The sequence below is a fragment of the Glycine max genome, chromosome 7 (assembly GCF_000004515.6).
Source record: "Glycine max cultivar Williams 82 chromosome 7, Glycine_max_v4.0, whole genome shotgun sequence".
NCBI lineage: Eukaryota > Viridiplantae > Streptophyta > Magnoliopsida > Fabales > Fabaceae > Glycine > Glycine max.
In genome coordinates, this window is record NC_038243.2 from 35,388,502 (window position 1) to 35,408,357 (window position 19,856).

Here is a 19,856-nt window from a genome sequence, read left to right on the forward strand (position 1 = left end):
TTATTTTAAGAATAAATTGAATGATAGATAATAACATAAGAGTAAATTGAATAAAAAATATGATATATAATCATTTTTTGAGATTTATTAAAACTATATTTTTCACTTAGTGTAAGAAAACATGTATTTTTTTTATGAAATTATGTGTCTACCTTCTTTATATAATATACATTGTATTGCAGATACTTCAATGCAAAAGGACCCAATTTAATTTTTAGCTAACTTCTCCCATGTGAGACTGAATATTTAGCTAAATTGATAACTAACTTGTTATCAATTAGCAATTTAATAGGTTTCTTTGCTTCAAACTTCAATTCATCTAGCAATGAATCTAGCCAAATAGCTTGGCAAGCAGCATATGAGTCTGCTGTATATTCAGCCTCACAGGAAGACAAGGCCACCACAGGTTGCTTCTTAGAGCACCTAGAAACTTAAATAAGTATCCTGTAGTGCTTCTTCTATATGTTTTGTCTCCACACTAATCTGTATCAGAATACCCCAGTAAACTCACTGTTCTCTGGTCTGTCTTCTTAGGAAAAAATATACCATATTCCAATGTTCCCTTCACATACCTCAAAATTCTTTTGGCAGCTGTCAAATGATACTTCTTTGGATTATTCATGAACCTACTGATTAAACCAACAACAAAGGAGAGGTCAGGTCTATTGTTACATAGGTACCTCAAGGAGCCAACTAGTTGCTTATACATGGTTGGATCCAATGCTTCTTCTTCTTCTGCTATTTCCAATTTTGCATTAACCTCTGTTGGAGTATTTATAGGATGCAATTCGCCATATGAAATCTTTTCAATACATCCGTAGCGTACTTCTACTAGTGAAGTAGAATTCCGTTTGAGGTAGTTACAAATTCTAACCCAAGGAAATAAGCTAGAGTACCAAGGTTTGTCATGTCAAATTCTTGCATCATTTGTGCCTTAAAGAGCTCAATACCCTTTAAATCATTGCCTGTTACCAGTAGATTATCTACATACAAGCACATCAAAATCACACTTGTCTCATTCTTCACATAAACACCATATTCAACTAAACATTTCTTGAATCTCCTTTGAATCAAGAATGTGTCAATCCTTCTATTCCACGCCCTGGGAGCTTGCTTTAGGCCATACAATGCCTTGTTAAGCCTGTACACTTTGTCTTCCATTCCTTCTTTCACAAAGCCTGGTGGTTGAGTCACAAAAACAGATTCCTCTAATGGACCATTCAGAAAAACAGATTTGACATCCATGTGAAACAGTGCCCAATTGTAGTTGCTAGCCATTGCTACTACTAGTCTAATAGTCTTAATTCTTGCCACTGGTGCATAAACCTCAGAATAGTCTATGCCAGGTTTTTGAAGGAAGCCTCTTGCCACAAGCCTTGCCTTATGCTTTGCAACAGTGTCGTTGGGATTCAGTTTCAACTTGAACACCCATTCACACCAATTGCTCTCTTCTTATTTGGTAAGTCAACTAGCTTCCAAGTGTTATTCTTTTCAATAACATTCAACTCTTCTAGCATTGCATTCTTCCAAACCTATTCTTGTAATGCTTCTTCATGACTAATTGGTTCTGCATCTGCTAGTAATGCAAAGTGAACCAATTCTCCTTCTTCTGTTACCTCAATATCACTTCCCATTTCAAAATTAGAGTATCTAGTTGGCATCCTTCTTTCTCTTTGTGGCCTCTGATTTTGTGGTGATTCTGCCTTTGCATTTATTTTTGCATTTACTGTGCTAAACTCATTCTGGTCTTCTTCAATTGTTGATATCATTGGTCTGATTTCACACCTTTGTCTACTCCAGTCCCATGCCTCTGCCTCATTGAAGTATACATCTCTACTGATCTCAACCTTCTGCTTGTATGGATTATAGAGTCAATAGGCACTAGTAACATCATAACCTATCGATATCATTGGTTCACTTTTTTCTTCCAATTTCCTCCTTTTGGCATTAGGAATGTGTTTGTAGCATATGGATCCAAAGATCCTGAGATGACTAACCAATGGCTTTCTTCCAGACCAAACCTTTTTTGGGACTTTCTCTTTCAATCTCTTAGTAGGACATCTATTCACCAGATAAGTTGTTGTGCTCACAACTTTTCCCCAGAATGAATGAGGTAGCTTCTTCTACTTCAACATGCTCATTGCCATGCCAAGGATAGTTCTATTTCTTCGTTCTGCCAAGCCATTATGTTGTGTTGTATAAGGTGTCGTTACCTCATGAATTATTCCATGTTGCTCACAGTAGGTGTTGAATGCCTTGGAAGTGTATTCACCACCTTCATCTGTCCTCAGAACCTTCAAAGCTTGTCCACTTTGCTTCTTTGCCATCACCTTGAATTTCTGGAAAACTGAGAACACCTCATCTTTTGCCTTGATCAAGTATGCCCACATCATTCTGCTATGCTCATCTACAAATGATGTGAAGTACTTGTTCCCACCCAGTTATGGTACCTCAAAAGGACCACACACATTAGAATGCACAACACCAAGTGCACTGGAAGCTCTCATTGGCAAATGGGAATTAAAGGAATTTCTTGGTTGCTTGCCAATGAGACACACATCACACACCTTCTCTGGTACATTTAATTTTGGTAAACCTATAACCATATTATTAGTTACTAACATATTCAAACTTTTGAAATTTAAGTGACCAAACCTGAGATGCCAAAGCCAGCTCAATTGGTTGATCTTTGTAGCCATTAAACATTGTACTTCTGCTGCCTTAATGTTGGCTTGAAAGGTTCTATTTCTTGAGAGTGGAGATATCAAGACTAGCTTCAGATTAGGATCAAACAATTCCAGCATTCCATCCTTCATTGACACAGAGAATCCCTTTTCCACTAGTTGTCCTATACTCATTAGATTGCATCTCGTCCTAGGAACATACGACACATTTTCAATAAGTGTTGTTTTCCCATCCTTTCTATGAATAAGAATGTTCCTCATGCCTTCTGCACTTAGAGTTCTACTATCCGCCAATCTAATCTTGGATCTTCTGTTTTCATCAAAATCACCAAGCCACTCCTTGTGACCTGTCATGTGGTTAGAACAACTAGTATTTAGATACCAAGCCTCAAAATGTGGGTTGCTATCACTAGTTGCCACTAACATCACAGGGTGTTTATCTTCTGAATCCTCATCTTGAGCTATGTTTTCCTTTTCTTCAAAATTCTTGTTTTGTTTTCCTTTTCCATGCCAACATTCAGAGGCATAATGCCCCTATTTCTCACAGTTATAATACTAAATCTTTCTTTTATCTTAACCTTTCTTTTCTTTTTGATTACTAAAGTTCCATCCTCCTCCTTTATTAGAGGATTCATGTTTATCTATAATCTTGTCCTTTTCTTTGTTTGAGAACCAATTCCCTTTGCCATTGCCTTTTCCTTTCTTCCATTTCTTCTTGTTTCCATCATTCTTGGTAAACTGGGCCTGCATTGCTTGATCCAAATCCCTTGAATTTGCCCTTTCAATCAACCTCTGCTCATGGGCTTCAAGAGAATTTTGCAGTTCTTCAATCTTTAATCTTTCAAGATCCTTCAATTCTTCAACTACGATCACAATGTGATCAAATTGAGGAGACAAAATTCTCAAGATCTTTTCAACAATCATCTAATCTGACAATGATTCTCCACAAGTCTTCATTGAATTTACCAACAGCTGCATTCTGTTGAAGTAATCAACCACTGTTTCTTGATCACTCATTGAAAGGAGTTCATATTGCCTCCTTAAGATTGCAACTTCACCTTCTTGGTCTTTCCTGCATTTCCAAATGCCTTTTGCAGAATTTCCCAAGCCTCATTGGTTGTACTAGCCTTTGCAATCTTCTCAAATACAACAAGATCAACACACTGATGAAGAAGACACTTTACCTTGAAGTCCTTCTTCATAATTGCAACATCATCTTTCTCCTTCTCTGAGATCCCTTCCTTCACAATGCCAAGAATCTCATGGAAGCCAAGAATCGCTTCCATCCTCACAACCCATTGATCATAGTTCTTGCCATCAAGAATTCGTAACGCATGTATGAATCCACCAGTGTTTGTTGTGGAAGTCATTACAGCACCTTCAATCGGGTCCTTGAACCTTAGAGCTCTATGATACCAATTTGTTGGAGAATAAACTCTTTCACACTCACACACAAATATGAACAAAAAATATATTTCAATAAGACTTGTATGTATTTTCTTATCAAGCATTTACACATATGCACCTTTATATAATATTTTTATAAAAAATCTGTTACAACAGAAAACAGAAACCAATATAAAACTAATACTCTAACCAATTACTACTAACAATATCCTTAATTACATTTGGATTAAACTCAACAATCATGTAAGTATAAAGTGTATGAATGGTAAGTTTGATTACTTTTATAATTGAAATGAATTACTTTTGTGTATTTTTTCCGCTTGGTCAAATTATGACTTATCAAGATTGTAAGATTGAAATTCTTTCAAGCAACTGTACTATTTTAGTCTTTTTCCATAGTTTCGGTCTTTGAGTATTTCAGAGAATTCATTTTAATAGCTTATAAGTTAATTTGATTATTTTCTATAAAAAAAAAGTTAATTTGATTATTTATAAAATAATTTGATCAAAATAAACTTGTTTAGTATATAGATTTATTTTAGTAGTACTTTCTAACTTATTTTCATAACACATTTCAATTATTAGTTTATAAAGTAATCTATATCTAGTATTTTTTTTACTAATTTACTGAAAATCTATTTTTATATTTTTAGAAACTCTTTTACCTATCCCTGCTACTCTTTTACGTTTTCTTTTCTTGCACCCGCACAATGATACTAACAAGTATTCTTCATCTACACCTACAATTGACTCTTTAAATGCTGTTATTATATATGGAAAAAATTAAACATACATCTATTCTCTTTTCTATCTCACTTTCATCCTTTTTCTTTTATTTCTGTCTTCATTTTTTATCATATCATTTATTATATCAATTATTTTCTCTATCTTTTTTTTATTTCCAGTCCCTAATAAAATAGAAATAGAAATAATCATTCATATATTAGTAGTAATTAGTCACAATATCCTTTATTAATTCAAATTAAAATATTATTAATAGTAATCACTATAGTTATATATTTTCATCAATTAAAAATAAAATTAGTATTCGTTAAATTAGTATAATAATTTATTATGATAATTATCACTATGATACATAGAAACTATAAATAATTATAAAATTGTAGTAATAAAAATAAAAATAAAATATAATAGATAATAATAATGAGTATTAGAATAAGCATTTCTAAATTTTAATTTGAATTGATTGTAAATTGATTCACTGAATTATTGTAATGTAAATTGAACAAATAATAATGTACATATTTTTTTTCTCGTAATCGTAGGAGCAATATTTTTGAACAAAATTATTCACTGATTGAAATCAATCCTTTGTTATTTTACTTTTATATTTATAATTGTACGTAAATGATGATTAAAATATATTTATTATTTTCCTTTAAATTTGATTTTGAAATTTGTAACTGTTTTAATGTATTTAAAATTACAAAAATAACCCTTAAAGTTCATGCGAACTTTTTTAAGGTGGAATTTTTTTCCCGTGTGTATTACTCTAACTAATAAAGGATGGATGTAATTATCTGAAATGTAAAAAATGTTTTTCGAATATAAATTTAAAATTAAAATGCTTTCCCTTTAATTTTAAAGAATATTTTTTATGCATGTATAAAAAGATAAAAAAATAAAAAACAAAAAATTAATTGTATATAATGTTATATATGGTATTGCTTTTTCAATATTTAAATAATAAAACTAAAATTAGACATGTGTTTATTTAATCAAAAATAGAAAAAGGTATCATTGTACTATTGATGTTATATTATCATTGTTTTATCTTAAAAAAATACAAAGAAAAAAAACATCCTTGAGCTGTTCTAAAAGTGCTTGTCAAGTAGTATCTGCCACTGAAATTGTCTGAAATGAAACATTCTGATCATTAGATAACTTATCACATTATGCAGGCAGCAGCAACAACACCACTCTATCAACTCGTGAGCTTCAAGCCAAAGCTTCAAACTTTCCCTTCAAAATCTCAACTTTGCCCCTTAGGGACCCCTTTCTGCAGACTAGGAATGGCTTCTGTTTCTGGGTTTAGGTTGAGACCCCTGAGGGCTGTGGGTGGTTCTTCATCATCTTCTGCATCAGGTGATGATGGATTTGTCACACTGATAGAGTATGTGGCGAAGGAAGGAATGAATGTGAAAGATGATTTGGTGGTGTTGCTTGATCACATTCAGTATGCTTGCAAGAGAATTGCAGCACTTGTGGCTTCTCCTTTCAATTACAGCCTTGGCAAACAAACTGGTCATGGTTCTGTTGGTTCTGATAGGGATGCCCCAAAGCCTCTTGATATTGTCTCGGTATGTTTCTTTTTTCTTCTGTTTGAAATTATTAAAATTGAGTGTTGTTTTAACCTACTATCCTTTTCATGTGTGATGAATTGTCTTGGTGGAAAGTGCTTTCCATTGTGTGAGTGTGTGCTCAATTGGGATGGAAATTGAGTGGTTGTAAACGAGAAGAGAAAAATAATGTGGCATCAAATTGAGTGTTATATTCACCTCTTATCCTTTCATTTGTGGTTTGTGGAGAGTTCCTTCCATTGTGTAAGTGTGTGCTCAATTGGGATGGAAATTGTGTGGTTGTAAATGAGGGAAGAGAAAAAATGATGGAGTGCTCAAATTGAGTGTTACTTTTAGAGAAGATAAGAAGGATGTGTGCTCAAATTGAGTGTTGTTTTCTCCTCCTATCCTTTCATGTGTGATTGGTGGGAAGTGCTTTCCATTGTGCAAGTATGTGCTCAATTGGGATAGAAATTGTGTGGTTGAAAATAAGAGAAATAATAATAAAAAAAGGATGGAATGAGAATGGATTGGCCACCATCTGCATTTCATCTCTTTGGGAAAAAAAGAATTCATTCTTGGCTGAGATGAAAGTGCAATTTTTGCGGGTGCAAGATGCAAACAGAATGATTTTCTACAACCTTTGTTTCTATGTCTGTTGCTAATTGGGAAATGGAGGGCTTTATTTCATGCCTATTGGTTTCTTTTCATTGCTGATAGATATTTACTTAAATCCTTTAAACCTCTAATGTTGCTTGGTATTGATTATAGCAATCTTTTAGAGTGTGTTGTCATTGAAGCTGATTATCCTCTTGACTCAAAGTCTTTCTGGAGATGAAATCTATAATGCCATTGTGATAAGCAGTTCTATGAAAGTTATCAGATGGATTGATTGTTAGACTAACTTTGATCACACATCAGAATTGGTCTTATTTTTTTAGTCAATACCGATTTACCATAACTAGTCTTGAATGTTGAATGCCCTATCTAATCATTTCTGGTAGAGGGTATATAATTTCCTTTATTAACAGGGCCCCTTAATATTAATGGAAAAGAGTATCTGATTATTCAATACTCCCCATCATGCATCTTTGCAGAATGAAATTATCTTGTCATCACTCCGAAAATCCAGAAAAGTTGCTGTCATGGCTTCAGAAGAAAATGATGCGCCAACTTGGATAAGTGACGATGGTCCTTACGTGGTTGTAACAGATCCCCTAGATGGTTCTCGAAATATTGATGCATCCATTCCAACAGGCACAATTTTTGGTATTTATAAGCGCCTTGAGGAACTTGATAATCTACCCACAGAGGAGAAGGCTATGCTAAATTCACTCCAGAGTGGAAGTAAGCTGATTGCTGCCGCGTATGTTCTCTATTCTTCTGCAACTATACTCTGCATCACCTTTGGTTCTGGAACACAGGCATTCACTCTTGATCATTCAACAGGAGACTTTATTCTCACAAATCCAAGCATCAAAATTCCTCCCCGTGGTAAAATATGCAGCTTACTTTTTCCATACATAATTTAAAGAGTTTAATTGACATGCATTGTCAATGTTAAAGTCTTCATTCTGTCAACCAATCAAAAATCATTATCGGTATGCATTTTATGTAGTTATTATAAAAGTCAACAAACTTACGATACATGATAGTTTGTGATTGGATAACAGTAAAAACTTTACATTGTTAGGACATGTATTGTTTATTCTAATGTAAATGTTTGCGACTTTAACATTAACCTAACTAATTTGGTAGATACATTATATCGCATATCTTTCTGTTCTATACCTACCTCAGATTGTAACCATCTTACAGTGGGTTAATTTTCTTTAGTTGGCTATTGTCATTCTTAACTTACTTCTGAATGTGTATAGCTTTGGTTTATGCTCTTGACAGCTCTCTTGTGTGGTCAGGGCAAATTTATTCAGTAAATGATGCGCGGTATTTTGACTGGCCGGAAGGTTTAAGGCAATATATAGACACTGTTAGACAAGGAAAAGGTAGATACCCCAAGAAGTACTCTGCCAGGTATATATGTTCCCTGGTGGCTGATCTCCACAGAACTTTGCTGTATGGAGGTGTGACAATGAATCCAAGGGACCATCTTCGTCTTGTTTACGAAGCAAACCCTCTTAGTTTCATTGTAGAGCAGGCTGGTGGGAGAGGGTCTGATGGCAAAAATAGGATTCTTTCCCTTCAACCAGTTAAACTTCACCAAAGACTTCCTCTCTTTTTGGGAAGCTTGGAAGACATGGAAGAGTTAGAAAGTTATGGGGATATCCAACAAAAAGTTAATCCTGGTTATGAGGTTTGATGCTGCTGTATATAGCATCATGCATACAAATTTTGAATATTCAACCATCATGGTGCCTGACTAATTGTTCCAGTGTTTTTCACCTGTGTTTTATGTACTTCGTTATCCATCATCTGTGTTAACGTAGCTTTAATTCTCTGATCACACTTCTGCTCTGATATAAACAAAATTCTGTCAAGAAGATTGTATGAGAAAATGGATACAAATGCTTTTGCTTTGATAAAAGTTCGTATTCTTTTCAGCTGCCCTGTATTAGTTTTTTGAAAAACCTTTGCAAAAATTCTTTTAACTCTATTCAATCTATCTGAAAAATCTTATGCTCTGATATGGATGTTTTCATATAAGAACCTTAGCTCTGATATGTTTTTCTTAAGTTCTAATAAATCTGTTATTCATAATGCTTTTCAAGCTATACTAACAAAAAACTAAAAACTAACCAACTTAACATTTACCAATAAAAAAAAAAGAGAATACTTTTCAAGCGCTGATAAATCTGATAAGTTGATGTTTGTCAAGTGCTTCCATTCACTAATGTGAAAGCATGACTCCATCCACTCTAATCTTTTGAATATTTGTGGATGTTTCTTCTGTCAATGTTTTTGTTTTTCTTATAGTTGATAAAATGGATCTGAAGCAAATATAATTTTCTGATGCATGTTTGGGATTGGTCCCATAAATAATGACCAAATTTGGCAAACCTATAAAGCAAATAACATGTTATGTAGTTAATCATTCAACTTGTCGTCAATAACAAGTTTGCAAATGTGGATAGGATAATGACGGGATGATGAAGTTGAATTCAAAATAATCTTTCATCTCTAAGTACATGATAATATCAAGATGTGATTTGCATTTTTTGTTGGGTCATGTAAAATTTAAACATGATAACTCTTTTAAAGTATGTAATGATTTAATAGTAATATAGTAAATTAAGTTCCTCATTACAAAATTTTTAACTGATTTTTTTTCCAACAATAAAAGAAATTAAGTTGTCAATGTATTTATTTGTAAATATATAAAAAAAATTTACTCTCCTCCCACATGCGTCCACGATCTAATAATAATTAAAAGTAATGATTTATAAACATGTAGTTGAGCTTAAAATAATATATAATATTTTATTTAGTATGTAGTTAAGTTTAAAAGGTGTGATATTTGACAGATAAATTAACAAGAATAAAGACTTTTTTCATATTTAATATAAAGTTTTAATGAAAGATAATTTTTTAATTAAAAATATATAATTTAATAAAGCTAGCCAACTTTTTTAATAAGAGTGAAACATTTTTATTTTTTTTATATTCGAGATCAAGAGAGTATATTATAATACTACACCAAAAAATGACTAAAATTTAAAGATATAAATTAAAAAAAATTATGAATAATAATTGAAAATATTTTTTTTTATAAATATATAGTTAAATAATTTATAATATTTTAAATTCATAATCTATGTGTCTATCTATATTCATTTATTTGCATTTATCAATCTATATTAGACTCATAAATAAATAAATACAGGTAAGAAATGTAACACCCGAGGCGCATTGCGCATTACATTGATTACAGCATCCCAAACCAAAGTCAGAGTCAGAGTTACCTCTCTCTCATTTCTGCAACTGTCAGGTCATGTGGTCGGAGCCACAACAAAACCGTCACAAACATTATTTAGATTTTAAATAAATAAAAATTCAGATGAGAGAGAGAGAGAGAGAAAAAAAATGCATGGATAGATTAATTAGTGGCGAAAGTGGAGTATTTATATTTAATTATTATTCAATTATCTTAATAGCCGCGCGCGAGAAAAGCAACAGCGTTATGGGAAGAAGAAGCAACAACTTCCTCTGAAGCAGAAGCAGAAAGCAGAGTGTTCCACTTCCATGGCCGAACCAAACTCCAACCCTAACCACTCTAACGGTCACGTGAACCGTTCCAGACCCTACACGACTCACGTGACCTTCCGTCTCCTCTGTCACGCGTCGCGCGTGGGCGCCATCATCGGCAAGTCCGGCGTGCTCATCAAGACGCTCCAGGAGGCCACCGGCGCCAAGATCCGAATCGAGGACGCGCCGCCGGACTCCCCCGACCGCGTCATCCTCGTCAGCGCCCCCGCCGCCGCCTCCGACGGTGAGGTCTCCACGGCGCAGGTGGCGCTGCTCAAGGTCTTCGACCGGGTTCTCGACGTCGCCGCCGAGACCGCTGGCACTGAAGTTGGCGACCGAGTGGTCTCTTGCCGGCTGCTGGCCGACACTTCGCAGGTCGGCGCCGTCATTGGCAAGGCCGGGAAGGTCGTGGAGAAGATCAGGATGGACACCGGATGTAAGATTAGGGTTTTGAACGAAGGTTTGCCGGCGTGCACTGCTCCCTCCGATGAAATCGTTGAGGTCAGTTAAATGTTTTTTTTTTTTTTTTTCTGTTTTTCGTGTTCTTTCATGGTGCTTTGGATTTCTGCTGTGTTAGTGAATAGTGATAGTGTTCAGTATGTGTAGTCGTTAGGTTTTTGGCATTGATTTTAGGTTGGACGTTGAAGTTGAATAGTTTAAATGGATTGCTGCGTCTATGAACTATGATTTATTGGATGGAATAAATGTTGAACTTTTACAGATATTAATTATGTCAATCTAGTTATAGAACTACTCACAACTTAGTAGATAGAGTAGAGTTGAAGTAGAACGGTTTTTGAAGAAGTAGCATCAGTTAATGAAGGGTTCTTCCCTCTGTATTTTCCTTCCCTACTTTTTTTGCCAATGAATTTTATGTGGAAGACTAGTGATTAGTGAAATGGTCGTATGTGAAAGCCTATAATAGAGATGGTAAATTTCTTTTTCAAAGCAAATGGAGGCAGAAAAAGAGAGTGAACATTGATTAATGTGGTTAAATAAGAAAACATTAGCATTTAAATGTGGAGGTTTCCCAACAAAATCTTAAGTCCTAACGGACCGTGTTGTAGAGGCAAGTAATATAATAAGTCAAAAGATTAGCTGCCTGATGATTTCTTGTTTATATACATCCGGTTGTTCACAAGTGTGTAATCCTGCCACGTGATGTGCTAACAATGGTTGGCTATGTTGGCCATCTGCACAAGTGATTTTTTTATGTATGGGCCATCTAGCAAATGGATACTGTTAGCCTGGGCCCTTGTGAAACCAAGATACTCAAAAAATACAAAAATTGGTGTCTAACAAGCATCGTGTCAGATACATATCCATAAAGTATCCATTTTTTTTTTGTTTGAAAATAAATTGCTTGATATGGCTCCGATACAGTGATACTCCATGGATACATATGAGTTATAACATAATATCAAGTACTGAATAGCTCTTGCAAACTATAAGTGGAGCTTGTAGCAAAGTGCGACTGTAATTACTGTAGCTTTTTATTGTTAAATGGCATTTATAATGTCATTGCTTAAAAATGGAGCGTCTCTCTTTCAAACGATGACCTAAGGCCTGTCATTCTTAGATTAAAGCTTCTTTTGGATGGGACAAATGATGTTTTTCACTTTCTTGTGACAATCTAACTTGGGCAGGGAAATTGTATATTTCTTTTGACATGTTCATACTAAGCAAAATATATTTTGATAAGGTGGGGGAAAGATATGTAACTATACTTGTTATGATCACAAATATCTTTTTCGTAAATTGTGTTCATCTATTGATATTTTTTATGTATTAATGAGCAATTAGTAGTGTGAGTGTCTCTTACATAAATTTTTGTTAACGTATCTTGGCCTTGTTATATCTTGATATTAAAAAATTTCACATATCCCTGAACTGTATCGTGTCATACCGTTATCTTCTTATGTACGTATTGTGGACCTCCTAGTGGTCCCCATCTAATACATTTTCTGTGCCTTACACTTTATTTTCATGAACTGGTTGTAGAAGCAGAGTCCCTTTTGGATTTATAATGGATTATCTACACCATCCAGAAATTAATCATGATTCAATTAAACCAGTCCATTAATATTATCATAATTGAATAGAGTGAATTAGTTTTACATCTATGGTAGTCAAATCAAGATCTTGTAAGATCAAACAATTTTACAATTTTTGGTCCCTCATCCCTGAGTGATCCTGGTCAGCTTCTTTAACTCATTTTTGTGAGGTTGATAAGATCTTATTATCTTACAAAAACTCAATGGAATGACATGATCTTTCTGTATACCTGAAACCTTTTTTTTAAAAAAAAAAAAAAAAAAAACCTGACAGCCCACCCATTTTTTGAACACCCTTTCAATGGAACCCTAGAGACTGCATGATATGATTCATTTTGTGCTTGCCTTGTCTATTTCCTTTCTTTCCAATCTGCATCCTCTATGATGTTCACTGTCCTTGTTTGTCTCAAACAGGGTTCAACTGATTAGCTTCTGTTTGGTTTGATCTCATTCATTAAACCGATCTCTTTTTCATGTGGTTTGATTTAGTTAGTTTGCTTGTCGTTTGCCTTTGTTCGTGCCCACACTTTGTTTTGAATCAATGTGGTTCCTTTTTTAGGTAAATAATCAATGCGGTTCTTTTTGTTTTTGTTTCTGAAATCTATGAATGGAGCTGTGTAAGCCTTCCTTTCAAATACAATCACTTTTGGACTGAATTTAATCTCCTGTTCTTGAAATATTCATTAAATAGTAACTATAAAAATAGATAACGACTAGTTGGTCATGGGTTCAAATCCGGAAACAACCTCTTTGCAAATGCTAAGGTAAGTCTGCGTACAATAACCATCCCTCATACCTTTGAATAGCAAAGAGCCTTTTGGCACCAATGTATGCCAGTTTTTTTTTAGTATCTTGACGGGAGCTATGGGTCTATGTTGTGCTTAGCCTTGGAACCTTTTGCCTTTGACTATTTTCATACCTTGGATGCAATGTAAGAAAAGACTACAATTTCATGCTTAAGGTTGGGAACATTTTCCAACTCATGATTATGGGACATTTGAATGTGCTGTCCAATATATTTTTTTTTTAATTCTGAGAAAGGATCTTTTGGAGTTATCAGGTAGAAGGCCAGCTGACATCTGTAAAGAAGGCACTTGTTGCTGTCTCCGGTTGTCTTCAAGATTGTCCTCCTCCTGATAGAACAAAGATGACGGGAAGCAGACATTATGAAGTGGTTCGGTCTGAGACATGTTCAGTTCCACTTGAGTCTTTAACTAATTTGCATATAGATCGTCGTCTGCAAAGGAGCTCTACATTATCCACTTTATCCAATAGGTCTAATGGCAATGCCTCTGGAGCTCCTAAATTATCAGCTGAAGTTAATAGAGTCTCAGCCCTGGATCCAAAAGCACTTCAGCAGGAAGTTACCTTTAGAATTATTTGTTCCAATGATAGAGTTGGAGCCGTAATTGGAAAGGGGGGCAGTATTGTAAGAGCTCTTCAGAATGAATCAGGGGCTATTATAAGTTTTGGTCCTTCATTAGTTGAGTGCGAGGATCGACTAGTTACTATTACTGCTTCAGAGGTTTGTTAAATGTAATCCTTTTGCTTTTACTTCTCTTCTACCTTCTATGTCTTGTGTGTGTGCGTGCATATATATATGTATATATTTTATTACTATTTCTATTAATTTTTCTTTTGCTTGTGGCTTCATTTTTAGCAGAACCCTGAATCAAGATATTCTCCTGCACAGAAGGCTGTTGTTCTTGTTTTCTCCAAGTCTGTTGAGGCTGGTGTTGAGAAGGGGCTAGACATGGGATCAAAAAAGGAGTCATATGTTACTGCACAACTTGTAGTCCCATCAAACCAAGTGGGTTGTTTATTAGGGAAAGGAGGAGCAATAGTCTCAGAAATGCGGAAAGCCACAGGGGCTAACATAAGAGTAATTGGGAATGATAAGGTTCCAAAGTGTGTATCGGATAATGATCAATTGGTACAGGTGTGGAGATGATTCTTTATTTGTTTTCACAATTAGAATGTGCTGATTTTTTTAACATGCTATTTTGTATATGCTGCAAATCAGAAACCTTTTCCCCCATAGACTATAAAAGTTTTCTCATTCCATGTGCTCATTTAACTGTGCCAGCTATTCTCTTTTTCTTTTCTGCAAATATCACCAATCTTTTTCATCATGTGACATTTGGTATTATTTTAAGATATATAAGTCCACTCTCATCCCGGTATATTATGCAAAAGTATCTGTTATCCCTATGTGTATGAATGTAGTCCTATTCTTACCAGTTGACTTTTTGATTTTTGGTCTGTCAGTTCAGATTGGGGTAAAAGAAAATTAAAAAGAGAAGTGTTCCTAGAGAATAAAAGTAAATGATTCTCACCAGGCTACTATTAGACTAGTAATACTTTTGATTGACATCCACCAAGCTTAAATTCTGTTCATAATATATGTTTGAGATTTTGAGTCAGTGTTTTAGACTAGTAATACTTTTGATTGACATCCACCAAGCTTCAAACCACCTCTGGCTTATCCTGATAAATATAGATAATTATGCTTATTGTAGGAGGAATAGTTGCTATAGCAAGTTTAGCCTTACCTATTGTTGCCACTATTGGTTGTTTGGGGTATATTTCATAAAGCTTCTGTTTCATTTTCATATCCATTTTTTCAGAGGAGAAAGTATCCTTGCATAAATGGTACGATATATTTATGTATCCTGTTCAACATTAAGAGTGGGGTTTTAGATGTGGCATATAGTTACTGTGATAGTTTATGCTTACCCCAATCAGAAAAATGACCAAATTTGATCCTCTGTTTATACTATCATTATTCACTTTTCCCTCAGATATCAGGAGAGTTTTCAAATGTTCAAGCTGCAATATATAATGCAACCGGTAGACTGCGAGATAATCTTTTTGTTAGTACACAAAACAGTGGCGGAGCGAGGAGCCTTTCCTCTGTTCTATCTGGAGGCAAACCAACTGTTGCTGTTTCTCTTAGTCTCAATAGACATTCTTTGCCAGGATTACAGGCACCACAGGTATATTGCTTTCTCTCTGCTTGCTGGTTTTCCTTTCCAAGTTTTCCCTATCAACTAATTAAATTTGGCGGCAGACAGTGGCTGGGATCAATTCCAGAGTCACCAATGGTGTTAGTCGGGGATTGACTTCTCAAAAAGGTGGCTTAGAACTTGTCAGGTTGGTGATGTGCAAAATAAATTACACTTGTTTTAATGGAGATTGATGATTTTATGAGAAGCAAACTTTAGGCTTTCTTAGGACTACAGGATCAAAGATTTGGATAACTAGGAATGCTACTTATGATTTAGTGTAACCAGTGTTGATTTTTGTGGCATACTAACTTGGTCAGATCTCATGTGTGCATTGCTTGTTTGCACCAAACTCATATTGTCACATTTTCTTGCAGAGAATTATTTCTGTTGTACCACTTACTCTGCTTTTTGGTGGAAAATCATTACACTTGGCTGGCATCTTTTGTTTTATTCAATATTGACCTTCTTGGGATCATTGTTTATTTGCTATTATTTGGAGCCCTAACATTGAATGAAGTCTTGAGACTACTATGACATGGTTTCTGATGTCAACAAGGCTTGGCTCACCTAGTTAACTTTCCACCCCATGACAATTGCATAACCTGGGTTCGTATCCAGGAGTCTCCTATGGTCCTATTAGTAAACAATATGTAATCCCCACTAAATTCTTCAACACCCCAAAAACCTGACTAAAAAAGGTTGTTTCTGAATGAGCAGTGGAAACAGTTTCTCAAGCATATTATTAGATGTCACAAAGTGTTGAGTTCTTATTATTACTCTTTTTGGTCTGCAGTGGGAGTAAAACTGCCATTGTTACTAATACAACTGTGCAAATTGCGGTTCCTGATGATGTTATTGGCTCTGTATATGGGGAAAATGGCAGCAATCTGGCTCGCCTGAGACAGGTACACAATCTCGAATGAGTTTATGAACATATACTTTGTTTAGTTGCTTAAGTGCTCCTCGCATTAATCTTTTTTGTGATCTTGCTTGTGTGTTCACTAATATAATTCCATAATTGGTTTATTTGTTCACATGTCTGTTACTAGAAATTAAATGTGCGATGATGCTAAAATTACTTGATATTTTGGAAGCACTACATTATCTAGTGCTTCTGTATTGTTTTTTGGATGTGGTATTGCTATGATGAACAATGGGACTTTTTACAAAAATATTGTGGAAGACTCTATTATCCCCCTTTTTTAACATTGTTCTGTTTATGCTGTCAGATATCAGGGGCAAAGGTTATTGTCCACGAACCTCGTCCTGGAACAAGTGACAGGACTATTATCATATCCGGTACACCCGATGAAACTCGAGCAGCACAGAGCCTTCTCCAAGCATTTATTCTCGCTGGATCATCGTGACAATATCCCCTCACTGATGACCCATTAATTCTCAACTAGTTTTTACCTTTTTTAAAAATCCTTATTGTCCTACCTGAAAGCATGTACAATATAGGAAAATATCCACACCATTTGCCATTCCCTGCTAGTAATCTTGGTGTCTACTGTCACTCTAATGTGTCATTGTCACTCTTATTTAATTAAATTTCATAAAATTTCTATTACAAAATAGATTGTTTTTAACAAAAAGTTATTTAAATGTGGATGACAATAGACATATAAGAGTTGCAATAGACATTCCCTTAATGGACCGGTAAATCAATTCACACCATAGGTTGTTCGATGGGAACGACAGTGTACTTATTTAACAATAGTCACTTGATTCTTTTGGATAATACTGTAATAGCAAGTTAAATTCATCAGATTTAGCATTTTTGTTACCAGTTAGTTCCTTTTTGAATATCACCCTGTTACGCATGACATTCTTAATTCAACTACTGGTGTGGTTCTATTTCATATGATTTTAGGTGAACTCGCGTTACGTCTCATTTTATTGTCCGTCATTGTGAAACACTTGAGAAATAGTTTGATAAGCAATCCCGCCCAATTTGCTGAAGTAAAAGCGTGTTAACATTTGATAATGCATAATTTCAATGGTTATGAATCTACATCGTAATGAGAATAAAACAAAGAGTAATTATATTTACTCGATAGAAAAAAGGAAAAAGATGTATAAAAATAGGTAGAATATAATTTCATAAAAACCACAACCCAGGAATCCTGGTTTTAGCATTTCATTCATACTATAACATTTACCTCAAATATTTACGAGATGAATTTTTAAGTCTCCACACTCATATTACAGATTCATGCATAATAGTATTACGGGTCATAAAAACGAGTTGGTGGTTCAAGTTGCACAGGATACTGTATGGCATGTAACCATTGTATCAGTTGGCAGCTGCTGCTGCTTCTGCAGGGGCAGGATTAAGAGTGATTTCCACATTGTCATGGACTCCTTGCAGCAGTAGCTCACCCTCGTATGTCAGTACTTTACGCTTTTTCGCTGCTCTTAGTGTTCCAACAAGTGCTTCAAATATATTTGCACACTCATCATCGTTAAATAGTGTTCCAAATGTTACCTGAACAATACAAGACATATTTTGTTCATCAATTCAAGAAAAGCTATTCATTAGGGGATAACAGATCAGCAAAAAGAAGTCCACCTGAAGATTAAAGATGAAAACTACAAATTGCACACAGATGCTCATGTACATGCAAATAAATTCATTTACTTGCCATGACTTAAATTGAGATCTTAGTAAAAAAAAATACACTGCACTGTTTGATTGCTAGATTTTTCTACCATAGAGCTTGTAAACATATTAATGCATGTGAACAGAACAAACTATCTCAGCCCCCTACAAAAACATTATTAAAGTGATGCAGTGGACTTTACTTGCTGCCTCCTTGAACAATCTGAACATCATAGCCAAAGTTTAATTTTTATGATGCTATTGGATCACAAAATTTGACAGGTTTTTATTGTTACATCAATATGCTTCATCGCATTGAAAAGGGAAACCAACTTCTGTTTCACTGACCTGATCAATTTTGTATTTTGAAGGTTTCCCACATACTATCTCTCCTCTCTAATTTTTCTTTACCTATATCTACTGATATAGGTAATTGATATAGGTAATTCAATAATGTTTATAATGAAATTTCACCAGCATAACAGATGTTGGTGCTTAAGTTTCATTCATCCTAATCTATGCAAAAGTGAAAGGTGGTTGAAATCACAGTTCTCGCAAGGAAAGGAACGATCTTCCTTCTGGGTAACCAAAACTCAATTGACACAAAACAAAGACAAATTGGTTATGCAATTTGCATAACCAATACTCAATTATCTCACCCTCAGTTTTCAATCCAAGACTAGAGAGTTAAGCCTAGATCCTGAGTTGGATACAAAGATAAAATAAGATCCCTATGAACATTATAAAGTTAAGATCCGATTTTGTTAACGACCCAAGATCACACAAATGACATCATGATCTAGATCTATAAGAATGAAGCAAACACCATATATTATTATGCGTGTAGACTCATAGGAACATAATAAAAATGAAGATTGAAAGATGAAGAGAAAGAAAAAGTAGTGTTTTTGTTATTTATACCTTGTAAGAACCATCTGCTTGGACCTTACCAAGCCTCTTGATTTCTTGGCTGAGACGCTGAACCTCTTCTTCAACATTCATGATTACAATATCTTCCTCCAACAACTAGAACCACCAAAAAAGAAGAAAATATACTTCCCCAGTTCCCCGGGGTGAAGTTTTCCAACACCACTTTTGTACTTTGGATTTGTAGCTTTGCACCTTTCAAAGGATGAATAAGTAATAAATAATGCACGGACATTATTATCATCCGATTACAAACATTCTTTTAAGGTAAATTTATTGATTTTTATATTAGAGTACTAATTGCATGATTTGATTTTAGCATTGAGAAAAAATCAATTCGTTTTACCTTTTATTTTCATATAGATGCCTAATGAGAAATTTATTCAAATAAAACATTAAATTATTCACTTTATCATGCTCTCTCTTTAGAGAAGTCAAATTCCGAATTATTGTTGACCAATAATGTAAATAATTTAAGTTTCATACATGGTGAGTGTAATTTTTTCTATTGTCTACCAGTAAAAAATCATTTTACATATTAACAAACCTACATAATTATATAAAAAAATTGCCTTTGCTTCATAAATCCATCACAAATTTTGATCATTAAAAATTATAATTTTAATAAAATAATCTCATAAATATAACATAATTTCTTATTAAATTATCATTAA

General features: G+C 34.4%; 3 protein-coding genes across 5 annotated transcripts; 2 read left to right on the forward strand and 1 right to left on the reverse strand.

The window, feature by feature from the left end:
- The first annotated feature begins 5,873 nt into the window (after nucleotides 1–5,873).
- On the forward strand, nucleotides 5,874–8,949 carry LOC100793620 (fructose-1,6-bisphosphatase, chloroplastic). Its single transcript, XM_003529214.4, has 3 exons — nucleotides 5,874–6,412; nucleotides 7,489–7,885; nucleotides 8,308–8,949. The coding sequence occupies exons 1-3, from the start codon at nucleotides 6,008–6,010 to the stop codon at nucleotides 8,706–8,708; spliced, it is 1,203 nt and encodes a 400-aa protein (XP_003529262.1). The 5' UTR covers nucleotides 5,874–6,007; the 3' UTR covers nucleotides 8,709–8,949.
- Nucleotides 8,950–10,247: 1,298 nt separating this feature from the next.
- LOC100814554 (KH domain-containing protein HEN4) lies at nucleotides 10,248–17,421 on the forward strand. 3 transcript variants are annotated; one of them, XM_041017322.1, is made up of 7 exons: nucleotides 10,254–11,092; nucleotides 13,706–14,170; nucleotides 14,306–14,584; nucleotides 15,447–15,641; nucleotides 15,716–15,798; nucleotides 16,447–16,558; nucleotides 16,883–17,421. In XM_041017322.1, the coding sequence occupies exons 1-7, from the start codon at nucleotides 10,589–10,591 to the stop codon at nucleotides 17,018–17,020; spliced, it is 1,776 nt and encodes a 591-aa protein (XP_040873256.1). In that variant the 5' UTR covers nucleotides 10,254–10,588; the 3' UTR covers nucleotides 17,021–17,421. The 3 variants fall into 3 exon arrangements, with proteins under 3 accessions (XP_040873257.1, XP_040873256.1, XP_006583775.1); XM_006583712.4 differs by having other exon boundaries at nucleotides 10,255–11,092; nucleotides 14,309–14,584; XM_041017323.1 differs by lacking the exon at nucleotides 16,883–17,421 and having other exon boundaries at nucleotides 10,248–11,092; nucleotides 15,720–15,798.
- Nucleotides 17,422–17,752: 331 nt separating this feature from the next.
- Nucleotides 17,753–19,423, reverse strand: LOC100796258 (costars family protein). Its single transcript, XM_003529219.5, has 2 exons — nucleotides 19,177–19,423; nucleotides 17,753–18,141 (listed from the first exon to the last, which is right to left on the reverse strand). Exons 1-2 carry the CDS (start codon nucleotides 19,255–19,257, stop codon nucleotides 17,950–17,952), a joined length of 273 nt encoding a protein of 90 aa, XP_003529267.1. The 5' UTR covers nucleotides 19,258–19,423; the 3' UTR covers nucleotides 17,753–17,949.
- Between the last annotated feature and the right edge of the window lie 433 nt (nucleotides 19,424–19,856).

What these genes read in the sequence shown, in the direction of transcription:
- LOC100793620 (XM_003529214.4), top strand. Translation starts at nt 6,008, where the DNA reads ATGCAGGCAGCAGCAACAACACCACTCTATCAACTCGTGAGCTTCAAG. An exon ending in AGCCTCTTGATATTGTCTCG is followed by an intron (nt 6,413 to 7,488) that starts GTATGTTTCTTT and finishes GCATCTTTGCAG; the next exon opens with AATGAAATTATCTTGTCATC. An exon ending in CATCAAAATTCCTCCCCGTG is followed by an intron (nt 7,886 to 8,307) that starts GTAAAATATGCA and finishes TTGTGTGGTCAG; the next exon opens with GGCAAATTTATTCAGTAAAT.
- LOC100814554 (XM_041017322.1), top strand. Translation starts at nt 10,589, where the DNA reads ATGGCCGAACCAAACTCCAACCCTAACCACTCTAACGGTCACGTGAAC. An exon ending in CCTCCGATGAAATCGTTGAG is followed by an intron (nt 11,093 to 13,705) that starts GTCAGTTAAATG and finishes TGGAGTTATCAG; the next exon opens with GTAGAAGGCCAGCTGACATC. An exon ending in GGTGGCTTAGAACTTGTCAG is followed by an intron (nt 15,799 to 16,446) that starts GTTGGTGATGTG and finishes TTTGGTCTGCAG; the next exon opens with TGGGAGTAAAACTGCCATTG.
- LOC100796258 (XM_003529219.5), bottom strand. Translation starts at nt 19,257, where the DNA reads ATGAATGTTGAAGAAGAGGTTCAGCGTCTCAGCCAAGAAATCAAGAGG. An exon ending in AAGCAGATGGTTCTTACAAG is followed by an intron (nt 18,142 to 19,176) that starts GTATAAATAACA and finishes TGTATTGTTCAG; the next exon opens with GTAACATTTGGAACACTATT.